This window comes from Melanerpes formicivorus, unplaced genomic scaffold (assembly GCF_026170545.1).
Source record: "Melanerpes formicivorus ecotype bairdi unplaced genomic scaffold, bMelFor1.0.p_v2 SCAF_7, whole genome shotgun sequence".
In the NCBI taxonomy this organism is placed as follows: Eukaryota; Metazoa; Chordata; class Aves; order Piciformes; family Picidae; genus Melanerpes; species Melanerpes formicivorus.
Window position 1 is genome coordinate 20,500,787 of NW_027142359.1, and position 14,909 is coordinate 20,515,695.

A 14,909-nucleotide genomic window follows, 5' to 3' on the forward strand; every position below is an offset into this window, starting at 1 on the left:
AGGCTCCCAACAGCCATACTCTGCTTCAAGTCTCATGACCAAGGCAAGTTGGCTTTTTAGATCATATGTGCGTAAATACATAAATGTACAAAAACGTAAGCATGTAATAGAAGCCTTTCCCTATGCCAGGAGAAACACGTGAGTAGAGTACAGACTTTCGTGCAGTATTCCCTAAACCATCTAGGATGACCTCCTGCTGATGTACACGAATTATTCACCAACCACAATGCAATTCTTCTGGGCCAAAAATAAGATCTTGTTTAAACTGGACCAAATAAAGTCATCGATATGCAATTTAAACACAAGCAGCATCGAACCTCAAAAGCTATCTTTACTGAAACATGGGTTTTGTCAGTGTTTCATGCTGACATCATGGGTGAAAGCAGCAGCGATGGGCAGACTGCAGCAAGCCCCCTGCACTCTGCTGCAGAGCGTTACACAACTGCATTACACCCTAGTTTCATAACACATTTTCCATGCACAACAAAGATTAAAAATAGTAGTAGCGTGTCCTGATCTCAAACAAAATAATCAATGACGAAAAGGTAAAGCATCCTGCAACAGCCAAATCTGTGCAGCAACTGAAGGAAATGAGCAAAGATGTGTTTACAGATGGACTGCACAGAGCCGAGGGGGGGAGAGGGGGGGAATCCTGGAGCAGAAGGACCAAGGAAAACTCACTGGTCATTTCAAAATAAGACGCTTAATAATGAGATTTGATCCTAGAAACGCAAATACATACAAATAAAATTAAATATCCTCGGTATTCATGTCACAGAAACACTGAATCCCAGCATACTGCAGTTTTGCTCAGGAGATCAGCCAGTGCAACTGCCTTGCTAAAGCAGGAGGACCTACTAGAAGGCTGCCCAATATCACAATGTCCAGAGGAGACTCTACAACCTCTCTCTCTAGGCAGCCACTCCAGTGCTCCAGCACCCTCAAAATCAGGTTTTCTCCTACGCTTCCTTGCGTGCACGTTCATTTGCAACACAAGCGCTCGGTGGCTTCCCTCTCCCTGTGAAAAACAAAGTCCTCGAGCCCTTCTTTAATGAACAGATTAAAAGTACCTCATTAGCTATCTAAATCCCACGTCCCCCAGAGTGTTCAGTGCTGTGTCAGACAGAGCAAGGGGTGAACCCGACCGTCAGCCAGACTCTGATGGCACGGTGCCGGGAGTCCTTGGCGAGGTGTCTGCCAGGTGACACTTTGCATTTCACTTTTTCTGTCAGTAACGAGCTGCGCTTTGAAAACATCCCTTGGAACAGAGGCAGTTTGAGGGGGCGTCAGAAAACTGGGCCAGGGGAGGTGTATCAGCAGCTCTGGTCGCCACGACCCCGCGCCGTTCGCCATCAAGCGAAGCGCCCTGCGGCGCGGGGCAGCCCTTGGAGACTGCCGCCGCCCTGCCCTGAAGGGACGCCGAGGGGGGTTCGGACGGGCTCGGGCGCTGAGAAGTCGCTTCCGACAAAGCGCTGCCTTCTCCTCCTCACCGACGCCGTCGGGGGTGCAAATGGGATGGGGTAGCCCCGGTAGTACCTCTTCGCCCACCGAGGCATGTGGTCCCCTCAGCCGCCGGCAGGAAGAACCTCGGTCCCTCCACGGTAGAGGCTGGGCCGAGGCGGGGGAGCCGCCAGCACGGCCGCCGCCGCGCGTCACGGCAGCCGGGGGCGGGCGGAGAAATCCCAACCGACTGAAGGTGGGAGAGGACGGCGGCGGGGCGGGCCCGGCCGCTCCGAAATCCCCCATTTAGTGTTGTTCCGAATGACTCACCGCCGGCGATATATAGACGGGCGCGTACCTAGGAGCGGCACTGGGTTCTCGGCGTCGAGCACCCGTGGAGCCGGAGCTGCAGCAAGCACCACGCCATCACCAGCCCCGCCGTGACATGCTCCTGCCCTGCGCCCTGGTGGCCGCACTCCTGGCGGCCGGCCACGCCGGTGAGTCCTGTCTTCCATCGCGCCAATCCGCCTGGCGCAGGCAGCTGGCCCGCGGCCGCCGCCGGTCGCGCCGGGCATCGAGATTTCTCTTCTATTCTCTGTTCAGCTGCGGAATGGATTATTTTCATGACTTTTCTAGCGCGACTTTTCTTTCTTTTTGTGGTCAGGAAACACAGACAAACTCCTAACCGAGGTGTTGTTTTTTTTTTTTGCTGTCAGGAAATGCAGACAAACTCCTTATATTAGGTAGCTCTTACCTGTAGCAGCCCAAAGGCTGGTGTGAATGGATGCTCACTCTCTGTGCCTTCCCCATAGGCCCCTAACATTCTGTGATTCTGTATTGCCTACTTATCTTTGGAAAGTTAGTTCAGTGCAATAATACTGGTGTAGCTGTATAAGATGCTAAACTGAGCGTTTGGTTTCCTTCCAGCCAACCCTTGCTGCTCAAACCCCTGTCAGAACAGAGGAGTGTGCATGACAACAGGATTTGATCGCTATGAATGTGACTGTACAAGGACAGGATATTATGGGCAAAACTGCACGACACGTAAGTATCTCACATCCTTTTTCATGGAAGTGAAGCTTGAACATTCAGTTGCTGGCCTGCAGATGAGTCTCAATAGCTAATTTACAATCATCTTTCTGTTGATGCTCACAGCGGAATTCTTCACATGGCTGAAGGTAACATTGAAACCTTCTCCCAATACTGTCCACTACATCCTCACCCACTTCGAAGGAGCCTGGAATGTCATCAACAGCATTCCCTTCTTACGAGATGCTATTATGAGATATGTATTAACATGTGAGTATGAGTTCTCTTTCCCAGTTCTCTAAACTGGCATAAGCTACTTGTAGGGCTCCAAAATCTTGCACTTGAAAGGTTCATTTATAAATTAGCAAAGTAAAATGCACTAAGGTGCACTCTAAGTAAAACTTGTTTGCTGAATAGAATCACAGAATCATTAAGGTTAGAAAAGACCTTTAAGATCATCAAGTCCAACCATAACCCAACTACCATGGCCAATAACAATCTACAAGCTTTTTGAACACCTCCAGGGATGGTGATTCCACCACCTCCCTGGGCAGCCTGTGCCATGCCTCATACTCTTTCAGTAAAGAAATTTTTCCTAATATCCAACCTAAACCTCCCCAGACACAATGTAAGCCCATTTCATCTTGTCCTGTCTAGTTACTGCATGATGCAGGCTTGTATGAAACCAGCTTTGAACTGGAAATGGATTTTGCTCTAATCTCTCATAGAATCAGCATTTTGCTAGCATAAACTTTGCACCAAATTGTTCATGCTAATAGTCAGATCCAGCTGATAACTGGGAACTCAGTCCTGTTATTCCATAACTGTAACCTCATTTAGCTGATATGAGTGGAATTAGTCAATGCAACAGCTATCAAAATATGTAATAAATAAACAAAAATTCCAGCTTTGTAATTTATGTTGAGACTAAAATGTACAGCTTAAAAAATAATCAAATCCCTTTCTCTTTTGCAGCAAGATCACACCTGATTGACAGCCCACCAACTTACAACAATGATTATAATTACAAAAGCTGGGAAGCTTACTCCAATCTTTCCTATTACACAAGAAGCCTTCCACCGGTGGGACTTGACTGTCCAACACCTATGGGAGTTAAAGGTAAAGAATAAACCAGATGCATAATGTTTATTTCTAGAAATTTCTCCATACCTTATTCTCTGTGAGACCTTGTCTATGACCATTTTGCCACTGTAGCTGACTTTAATAGGAGCCACATTTCAGATATGCTCTGTAAAGGACCCAAAAGAGAACTGTGCTGTTTCTTATGCTAAAACCAGGGAATTCACAGATGCACATATTGCATAGGGTTGAAAGGGACCTTCAAAGGTCATTTTGTCCAACCCTCTGCAGTCAGCAGAGACACCTCCAACTAGATCAGGCTGCCTAGGGCCACATCAAGTCTGATCTTGCATATCTCTAGGGACAGGGCCTCAGCCATATCCCTGGGCAACCTGAACCTATTAGATGTTCCTGATAAAATCAAGAAAGAGAGCATAGAAAAGCAGATAATTCCCTTTATTTGTATGTTGCTGTCCTCCAATAATACAGGGAAAGTCTGAAGTCAGGATCAAAAGTGTTGCATAAACATAGTGAGATACTCAAGACCATTATTTCTTTCACAGGTAAAAAGGAGCTCCCAGATTCAAAGCTGATTGTGGAGAAGTTTTTGCTGAGGCGAAAATTCATTCCTGACCCACAAGGCACGAATGTGATGTTCACATTCTTTGCCCAGCATTTCACTCATCAGTTCTTCAAGACGGACCACAAGAAAGGACCTGCCTTCACCAAAGCTCTTGGCCATGGGGTACGATCGTAGCTCTGTAACTCAGACTCAGCACTTGGCTCTTAGTTGCTACTGAGAAGCTGGAATGGTGTCTTACAGGATGTCAGGGTGCACAAACACCAGTGCACATGGTGTGCAGCACTGTTAGCACAAACCAATGGGCTCACCTTGTCTGTAACCTCTCCTGAGGCAAAATTCCAGCAATTGATAGCATCTCTTCCTGGGTCAGAACCAGTTGTGCAAAGCATATGGCTGCCTTAAATTATCTGCGCTGTGATCTCTGACTCTTTTTATCATTCCCAAGAATATGCTTTCACCTAAAGCATGTCAGATCTAGTGAGTATCCAGAACTTCTTCTTGCAGTTGAGAGGAAGAGTCCAGAGCTGTATCCAGTGCTGCAAAGCAACTCTTGTGCTGACAATTGAAGAGACTTGGTTTAAAAACAATTTCAAAAGCAGGCTGAGATGTAGATGTTTACAAAACGTGGAGCCTTTGGGCAAAGATCTTCATTTTAAGTGCAATGAGTGTGTTTGAAACAAAGCTATAAAAACTCTGTGTATAGAAATTGCTGTCTGCATAATAGAAAGCTGCTGATAGTTTAAACAGAGTCCTTTGTTAAATTGGCAGTTCAACAGCTTGCTGTTATGCAGAGGTGGCTCCACTTGCCAGGAAATAATTTGGCTTCATCTGAAATATCAGTGCGTGATACTTATAAGGTAACAATAACATAAGGTAAACATCTAGGGGATGAGATCCCATTGGCATCCATAGAAGTAGGATATATCCTAAAATAGCCAAACATGCAGGTTGGCTTCATGTTGTAAATGCTTTTGTGTTATAGGTTGACTTGAACCATATTTACGGAGAGACTCTGGAGAGGCAGCTTAAACTGAGACTTCTAAAGGATGGAAAGCTAAAATACCAGGTAGGTCTTATCTCCAAATTCCTGCCACCTTACTGGATAACATATACTTGCAAAAACTAATGCTGTGTGCATGATCTGGTCTAAAGTATAAGCCTAAAGTCAATGCTAACAAAGTCAACACAGCTTAACTTGTATGTATCATAGCTCACCAGTCTTACTTGTTTTTCCTCCCGCTCTGCAGATGATTGATGGCGAAATGTATCCACCAACAGTGAAGGACACTCAGGCAGAGATGATCTACCCTCCTCATGTGCCTGAGAACTTGCAGTTTTCTGTTGGCCAGGAAGTGTTTGGCTTGGTGCCAGGCTTGATGATGTACGCTACAATATGGCTGAGGGAACACAACCGAGTCTGTGACATCCTGAAACAGGAACATCCTGAGTGGGATGATGAGCAGCTCTTCCAAACTACCAGGCTCATTTTGATAGGTGAGTGTCACTTCTACATGCAGCTCTAACCTTCTCTGAGCATGATGCTCCTACCTGTCATCTACTACACCTACTGCAGCAGATGTAGTAAGAGGGGAAAAGCTGTTACTTAAACTGGTGGTGAGGGCATAAATCTGAGCCTTCATGACCTATCACTGGGGTTGTGTTGAGATTCAGCTTCCTCCCAGCTATGTTAAAGACAGAACTGAAGAAAACTGACGTAAGTGAATCTTAGTTCCTTTATCCAAGGGAAACAGAACTGGAAGCAGTGAAAAGGCAGGAAGCTAAGGTTCATTTCTGAGAGAGAAAGTGTATGAGGCTTGATGACCTCAGGCTTCCACTTCTTGTGGGGTGTTTTGTGAGTTTCTTTCCCCTGGATTTGGGTCAGTTCAGGTATGCTTTAAAAGAAAGGCTGGGATTAAACCTAAAGTTCAGGAGGTTGTGTTAAATGTAATTCTTCATACTTCTGTCTAATTGTTCAGTGCTGTGGTATACACCAAGCTTGAAAATACCTTGCTTGGACTGAGTGACACTACATCAAGACAATTGTATTAAGCAGCTTTGAAGCTGAGAGTTGCTTTCAGACACCAACTTCCTTCATCCCCAGCCTCTGTCCTGCGGAGTGTTGTGTAACTGAGCGCAGTGTAGACAGTGTGCTGTGGGACATAGAGGGAAGTCTAACATGAGGGGGAAGCAGGCCAGAAACTCTTGGGGTCTGAAGTACTGTTCCACCCCTCAGTCACACAAAATACATGATTTTCAAGAAGAGATTACAGAATATATTTATCCCACGCACTGCAGTATCTTTAAGAACAGTCCCAAAATGCTCTTTTCTCTCACAGCAGGGTAACCACCTAATGTTTCTCAGGCAACCAGTACCAATACTCTTTTCTGTTTCACTCATCCACAGGAGAGACAATCAAGATTGTTATTGAGGACTATGTGCAGCACTTGAGTGGCTACCACTTTAAACTCAAGTTTGATCCTGAGTTGCTGTTCAACCAGAGGTTTCAATACCAGAACCGAATTGCAGCCGAGTTCAACACTCTCTACCACTGGCACCCTCTTTTGCCTGACACTTTCCAGATCCATGATCAGGAGTACACTTTCCAGCAGTTCCTCTACAACAATTCAATAATGCTGGAACATGGCCTTTCCCACATGGTGAAGTCTTTCTCCAAGCAAAGTGCTGGCAGGGTAGGTACTTTTTCAAGTTGTTAATTAACCAGCATAAACTGGGAATGGGAAAAGGGGCTAGAGTAAAGCTACCCAAAATTAATCATATACTGTAAGGAACAACTTTTGCATGGCTCTTACCAGGAGATCTTACTACTTCTCACCTTTATTAAATAGATTGCTGGTGGGAAAAATGTTCCTGCTGCAGTACAGAAAGTGGCAAAGGCTTCAATTGACCAAAGCAGACAAATGAGATACCAGTCCTTGAATGAGTACAGGAAACGCTTCATGTTGAAACCATTCAAATCATTTGAAGAGCTTACAGGTAACTTCTCATCTTTTCTAATAAGGGGCTTTGTCTCAATATGTCTCAGAGTCCTGCTGTGGTATTACTGGAGGGCCCAAAAATGATCTGAGGTCTGGAGCAACTCTCCTACAAGGCCAGGCGAGAGAGTTGGGGTTGTTCAGCCTGGAGAAGAGAGGGCTCCTGGGAAACCTTCTTGTGGCCTTTCAGTGCTTAAAGGGGCTGAGGAAGCTGGGGACAGATTTGAGCAGGGCCTGTTGTTACAGGACAAGGGGTGACGGTTTGAAATTAAAAGAGGGAGAATCAGACTGGAGAGAAGGAAGACATTATTTACATTGAGGGTGGTGAGACACTCTCCCAGGTTTCCCAGAGAGGTGGTTGCTCCATCCCTGGGAACCATTCTAGGTGTGGTCATCTGGGGCTCTGAAAAACCTGCGCTAGTTGCAGATGTCTCTGATGACTGCAGGGGATTTGGTCTAGGTGGCCTGTAAAGGTCCCTTCCAACCCAAGCCATGTTGCAAATCTGTGACTTGAGCAGAGCAGTCTTGCAGTGAAAAATAGGACTTTTCCACTTACGGTTTTTACTCCTCAATAACTACAGGAGAAAAAGAAATGGCAGCTGAACTGGAAGAGCTTTATGGAGACATTGATGCTATGGAGCTGTACCCAGGCCTTCTTGTAGAAAAGCCACGACCAGGTGCCATCTTTGGTGAAACCATGGTGGAGTTCGGCGCACCATTCTCCCTGAAAGGACTGATGGGCAACGCTATCTGTTCCCCGGAGTACTGGAAGCCTAGCACCTTTGGGGGCAAAGTGGGCTTTGAGATCATCAAGACTGCCTCCCTGCAGAAGCTGATCTGCCACAACGTCAAGGGCTGTCCTTTCACTGCCTTCCACGTCTTGCACCCTGAACCCACCGAGGCCACCATCAATGTTAGTACCTCAAAAACAGCAATGGAAGATATCAACCCCACCCTGCTACTGAAAGAGCGCTCTGCCGAGCTCTAACAAAGCCACCTATTTATTTATTTAACTCTCTAATTTATTCTATTTATGGCTTAGTATTTAAAACAAAACCAACAAAAAAAAAAACTTGAGCATCTTCATTGTGGGGATTGCCCTAGGTTCTTTTCTGGGGTAAGGCTTCCACTTACAAAAGGGATTTTCTCTGTGAACTCTGCAGTGTCTAGTCCCTTGTTTAAAGTCTTCTGTAACAGAACTATGTATTCCAAAGTGGACAAAAGTTCCAGCTTTTTGAATTTGTTTTTGGTTTTTTTTAATGCTGTTTTAATACTTGACAGAGGGTGTTGGTGGTGTTTTGTTTCTTTACTTGATAGGTCACCTAGCACTACAAAAGGAAATTACTGCCTCAGCAACTACTTAAACTTGAAAACAGGCCATTGAACTAAAAGTACAAGGGGGAAAAAATTGGACTTAATGAAAACTGCCAGAAAGGATGATGAATTTGGTGTGAGAACTGAGATTAAGCAAAAACAAACAAACAAGCAAACAAAAAAACCCACAAAAAACCCAAAAACTTGAGATTTGCATATTGACATAAAGTCAGGACATAGTTTGCAGTTAGCACTGATACTACCTCTCCCTTCTTGCAGTTAAGGCACTTTGTAACTTTTTGGAGGGTTATGTGTAAGTCTACTTCCATGTGGCATTATTACTTTTTAACTTAATTATTTAAAACAGAACCTTTCTTGTATCCTGCTTGGTTTTGAAGTGTATGTCACAGAAGTATTGTTTGTGTAAGGGAATGGCAATAAGGCATTGAGCTTAGAAAAGGACTCTTAGGCTGCAGTATGGGGCTGCTTGTGTTTTGATACAGATGTTTTGTTGCAGAGGTTTTGGGGAGGTCTTAAACTTAGTCCAAAGTCTTTAATCTCATAGTTGTTGTTCTCTGGTTTACTTGATGATATAACTTTAACCTCTGTCACTTTAAGGACATAGGGATGTGACTCTAGTGTAACTTTGTGTGACCAAACCACAGAGATTACTAGGGGATGGTTTAAGATGAGAGGCTGTGTGAACACACACAGACTAAATCTACCAAAGCTTCAAAGAACCCAGACTTGAAGGTTGCTTATGTCTATGTAGACAAGTCATGCTGTTAATTTAATTCTATTTATTGGAGGGGAGGAGGGATAATGTTTTGTTTATAAATTATAAACAGAGGCATTTTAAGTGGCTTAAGCTTGATTTAAAACTGGCTAGCTAGCACAAAAACTCCTAGACATAGTTAGGCATAGTTGTCCTCATCCAGCACTTAAATCTCTAGTCCCATCTGGGCACATAAAAAGTTACACAGGATCTTGTACCAGCACTTCAGACTTTGCGTGTAAGGGTATCTTTTTTTAATTTCTAGAGAGGAAATATAGAAGATGACCAGCCCATAAAATCAGCTGGGGAACTGTAGGTAAAAAGACAAAGTCACTTCAGACTGGAATAGAGCAGCAACCTGGCACTCTGTGCCCCTGCCCAAAATCCCTTGCCTACTTGTGGAAAAGGACTTGAGTTCTGTGTGCCATCTGCCTCCCTCAGGCTCTTGTGGAGGCTCATGCTTTGTAACGGCTGTGGCAGTGGCATAGCTTGGCTGTGACTCCTGCTTCTCTTGGTTTGTTTGGAGACACCGATTGCCTTGTGCTGTGTAAGTTAATTGTTAGCGTGAATGACTCCCCTAGGGACTGGGTTGAGGTGGTCTTCGGCAGGAATGCTTTGGGAGAAGAAGGGTATTTGTTTCCCTTTTTCCATTTGGAGCATGAAGAAGGGGAAAACTGGAGTCACCTTGTATTTAAAGGTGGTTGGTACTGTGTATGCTGATAAGTGACTACTGCTTTGACTCCTGTAAACATAGAATTGTTACTCAGATCCATCTTGGGAACACCTCAGAGCACCCTTCTGCTGTTGACTCTAAGCCAAAGGCTTCCCTTTGCTAAAGGGAGACAGGTCTGGACAGATACGGTTCTTTTGGGGTAGGTAAAGAGGAATTCCTCTGATCATGTCATCTGAGTTACAAGCTGTTTCACAAATGGAGTCATGTTCACTCTGCATTTTGTACTCTGCAGCCACATTTCAACAGTCACTTCTCTGTGACCCAACCTGCTGGGTTTGGCTGGGTTCAAGTTGCTCATGAGGATAAATGTGTATGTTTGAGATTATTTATTTAAAATTCTGTGAATTGTTTTTTCACTTTATTTTTGTAGGACAAGGATGTTTTTAAAATGCAGTTGTTTATATAAATAAATTGAAAACATTACCTTTATGGGCTCCTTTACTTGTGATTTCCTTCAGTTATTTACTGTCCCAGGATGGTAGGGGTTGGAAGGGAACTCTGGAGATCACTGCTACAGCAGGTTGCCCAGGATCACAATGTCCAGGTGGGTCTGGAATGTCTCCAAAGGAGGAGACTCCACAACCTCTCTGGGCAGCCTGCTCCATGGCTCCAGCACCCTCACAGCAAAGAATTTTCTGTTTATATGCAACCTCCTGGGTACCAGTTTGTGCCCACTGCCTTTCATATACAAGAGTTTTGCCACTCAAGATTTAGATGGAGAATTCGGGGGAATTACTAACAACATTGAGTTCTCTCGTATCTCAGCCCTCAAGTATCTGTAACCTGAATCATAGAATACCTTAGGTGAGAAGGGACCTTGAAGACTGTCTACTCCAAACCCCCTGCCATGGGCAGGGACACCTCTCAACCAGACCAAGTTGCTCAAGGCCTCATCCAACCTGGCCTTGAACACCTTCAGGGAAGAAGCATCTACAACCTCTCTGGGCAAACTATTCCAGAATTTAAACCTATTCTCCCTCATCTTCAAACCATTCCCCCTTGTCCTATTGCTAGACACTCTAATGAAAAGTTCCTCTCCAAATCACCTAAACAGGGTTTCACAGAATTAATCAGGTTAGAAAAGACCCTCAAGATTATCAAGTCCAATCTCTCACCCAACACCATCTAATCAACTAAACCCTGGCACTAAGTGCCACATCTAGTCTTTTTTAAACACTTCCAGGGATGATGACTCTACCTCCTCCCTGGGCAGTCCATTCCAGTGGCCAGTCTTTTTGTTTGGCAGTGGTTTGGCTTTTTTCCCTTGGGTCACCAGTGAAGAGGATTTTTCTCTGACATCCCTGGAGAAACGACCTGTTCACCACAGTAAAGGTGTCATCAATGCTGACCCAGTTACTCAGGCTGGTGTAACCAACCTCCCTTCACTACTAGAGCACTAAGACTTTCCCAAGCCAAAACAATCCACAGGTGTTTCTCTTCAAACTTAGCCTACTCCAGAGGGGGAACCTGCTTTGGGATGCACCACTAGAGAGGTTCTTTGTACTTGGGCATGTTTCCAGTAGTGGCAGCTTGTCTCTGTTGTCAGACAGCAAGCTCAGAAGCTGTGAAAGCTACTCTGTCCACCTTCCTTCTGCACAAGGGTCCTGCTTTGTTTTATGTGTCAGAGTTATTGACCAGTTTTGCAAAGTGAGGAAACCTGGACACCAAGGGTAGGACAAGAGTCAGGAATGGCATGAGTTGGTGCAATGGCATGAGTTGGTGCAATGGCATAAGTTGGTGAAATGTGTTCCTCTCCAGCAAAGAGCACCTCTGAGACCATTCAGTCTCCTCCCGTCATTTTCATGTCTGATAAATGAGTGGAAGCTGTGAAGGAGACAACTGAGGAGACCATGCACCTTGTACTGCCTCAGTCAACTCCTACCGCCTCCACCTGGTCACTGGCCAAATGTCAACTCCATCACCCTTCTGTGCTCAGCCCCCCAGTATTGACTCTCTCCAGTATTCCTCCATCCCAAGTGCCAATATTGATGCTCTGTCTTCTCACAACCTCTTCCCAGTGACCAAACCCATAGTCACAGTTCTTTATCCAGAGCTACCTTCTTTCCAATCATCCAAAATCCTGTTTGATCCAAGGTTCATCCCAGTTACCCACAACTCTATATTTCCAACAATCCTCCAGCCCTGGGAATATGACAGTTCTCCTGCCTCTGCTCTGTAGCTCCTTTCTATCTCCACCGGTGTGCAGCCCCCTTATATTCCTATGGTACTCAGACACCTAAACACCTGCAGCAACTCTCCTCATCTTAAAACTCAGTCCTCATCACGTCAGTGCCATCTTCGGCTAAAAAATGCAAAGCCCTGAAGACCCTTCCAAGAGCCTCCAGTCCTTCTCCTGGCCACACATGGAGGCTGTGGATGGAGGTATGTGCAGATCATGTATGAGCAATGTGATTTTTTTTTTCTTTAATAACCAGCCAACTCATTTGCTATCCAAATTAATTCATTTCTGACATTTCTCTTTTGAGGGGCAGTCAAGCAAGGGAGCAAGCCAAGATGAGGCTGGTTGCTTCAGTGGGAGGAGGACAGGCTTGACAGCTGCTGCTGGGGTGGTGAGGTGTGGCACAGAGAAGGCAAGAGCAAGGTCATCCATGGAGAAGGTGTTTCAAGTGACAACTGCCCTAATTAGGGAAGGGCTAGTTGGGATGGATTCGGCGCACAATGGATGAGACAGTTGATCATGGAGGAGCTCCTCCTTTCCTCTGAGCAGGGGCATGCCCTGGTGATACAAGAGGCAAGAATGCTCCTCAGAGGAAACGTACCCTATAAAATGCTTCCTTGCCAGCCTGGGTTGAGGTAACTGTTTCACCCACAGCAATGCAGTAAAGGAGGGGGGCTCAGTGTTTAAGTCATACTCTTGGAAGCACGTCCATCGATGAGAGCTCCATGCTTTGCGAGCAGGTCACCCTATACCATCCCATTTACTGAGAGCTTTTACCATATGTCATTCACTCACTTGCCCACTGCGTGATCTTTATGGGTGCTTAGTTGGAGCCCTGCAGGCACCTGGCCAGGTTTATTACTTCTGTTACACTTGAGGTGCACTGACATTTACGCTGGAGCAGTAATGCTCCCAAGGCAGCCACTCTAACCCTATTTCAGGAGACATTTCCATCACAAAGGGCTTCTGCTTTGCAAGAAAACACCCCTGTGGCTGTTGGCATCAATCCAAAGACGTCAACAGGTAAGTCTGACCAAGCTGCAGGAAAGCTAGGAAAGAGAGAGGGAACCTGGGTAGGAGAAAACGGATGCATTGTTTGTTCCTTGGCTCTTCACAGCTACTGAGGAAAAGTTTATTGAAATGAAGTGCTGTTTCCTTGAGAAAACCAGAAAGGTAAAAAGCTTCAAGTTGTAGGAATATAGATAAAGAGAGAGGGCAGAAAGGAGCAGGCCTCATCTATGGACACTAAATGTGGAAAAGGAGGAGAATGGAGAGATTATAGAATTATTTCAGTTGGAAAAAGTCTCCAACTATCAATGTAAGACCATCATGGCCATTAAACCCTGATCCTAATCTTTTTGGTAAAGGCATGATAAGAAGCCATGCTAGGCAGAAATCATAGAACAGTTTTGGTTTGGAAGAGAACTTGAAGAGCAAGTCCTACCATTAACTGTCAGGTCAATGCAGCAGCACCACAAAGGAACATCATATGGAAAAGATTTTTCTTGGAAAAAGCCAAATGCTTCTCTTCTTCTAGTCTGGAATTTCAGCTTTAAAATGGTATTCTACCAAGAGTCAACATGATTGGTTTCAAATTATGGGTTTTCTCCCTCAGAGTTAACATTAGTGTAAAATCTCCATCAGATGTTATCAAATAGAGAGCAAAGCACAGACTCCTCAAATCAGGGAGTCACAGAATTATTTTGGTTGTAAGGGACCTTAAAAGGTTGTCTAGTCCAGCCCTCTGCAGTCAGCAGGTTGTTCAGAGCCACAAACAACCTGACCTGGAATGATTCTGTTGATGGGGCACTTGCCACCTCTCTGGGAAACATGGGCTGGGGTCTCACCACCCTCAGTGTAAACAATGTCTTCCTTATCTTCTGTAAATCTTGCTCTTGTTGTACAAATCATCACCCCTTGTCCTGTCACAACAGGCCCTGCTAGAAAGTCTGTCTCCAGCACTGAAAGGCCACCAGAAGGTCTCCCTGAAGCTTTGTCTTCTCCAATCTGCACAACCCCAACTCTCTCAGTCTGGCCTTACAGCAGAGGGCTTCCAGCATTGCTGTGGCCTCCACTAGTCCTTCTCCAGCAGGTCCATGTCTCTGCTGTGCTGAGAACTCCACAGCTGGCCACAGCAATGCAGGTGAGGTCTCATCCGAGCAGAGCAGATGGGCAGAATCCACTCTCTCCGCCTGCTGCCCATGCTGCAGGAGATCAGCCCAGGACATGGCTGGCTCTGGGCTGGCAGCACCTGGTGTGGGCTAATGTCCATCACCCACAAGTCCTTCTCTGTAGGGCTGCTTTCCAGCCCCTCCCCCACTGCTTTGTGTTCATATGAGGGATTGCCCTGACCCAGGCATAGGACCTTGCACTTGGGCTTGTTGAACCTCATGATACGCTCATGGGCCCACTTCTCTGTCTTGTCCAGGTCCCTTGCAAGTCTCTCCTATCTTTACTCAGAGCAGTAGCAAATAAGTTCCTGCTTGTGTCTCTAGATAAACTCAAAAACACTCACAGAAAGTACTGGCAGATCCTACGGGAAATGCCTCCTTGTTCTGCACTGTATTCTCTGACAGTAACCGGGTGTAGCTCATTACTTCAGCCTTACACAGTGCTGGATATAGGTGTGTGCAAGCACCCTTGTTGAAACCTGCCCAGCTGACAGGTCATTTTAACACCCATTCATTTGCCACAGAAGGACTCCATTTGTGGTAGGCTTCTCTATGAGAGCGCATGGAACTGTTTAAACACACACACCAAAATGGGGGGGGAAAAATGAGAG

The 14,909-nt window shown here is 45.5% G+C and overlaps 1 protein-coding gene across 1 annotated transcript; it reads left to right on the forward strand.

Moving 5' to 3' along the window:
* The first annotated feature begins 1,749 nt into the window (after nt 1-1,749).
* PTGS2 (prostaglandin-endoperoxide synthase 2) lies at nt 1,750-10,350 on the forward strand. The gene is made up of 10 exons (XM_068141302.1): nt 1,750-1,937; nt 2,368-2,484; nt 2,596-2,739; nt 3,445-3,588; nt 4,113-4,294; nt 5,115-5,198; nt 5,380-5,626; nt 6,537-6,823; nt 6,980-7,127; nt 7,708-10,350. Exons 1-10 carry the CDS (start codon nt 1,886-1,888, stop codon nt 8,112-8,114), a joined length of 1,812 nt encoding a protein of 603 aa, XP_067997403.1. The 5' UTR covers nt 1,750-1,885; the 3' UTR covers nt 8,115-10,350.
* Nucleotides 10,351-14,909: the final 4,559 nt, after the last annotated feature.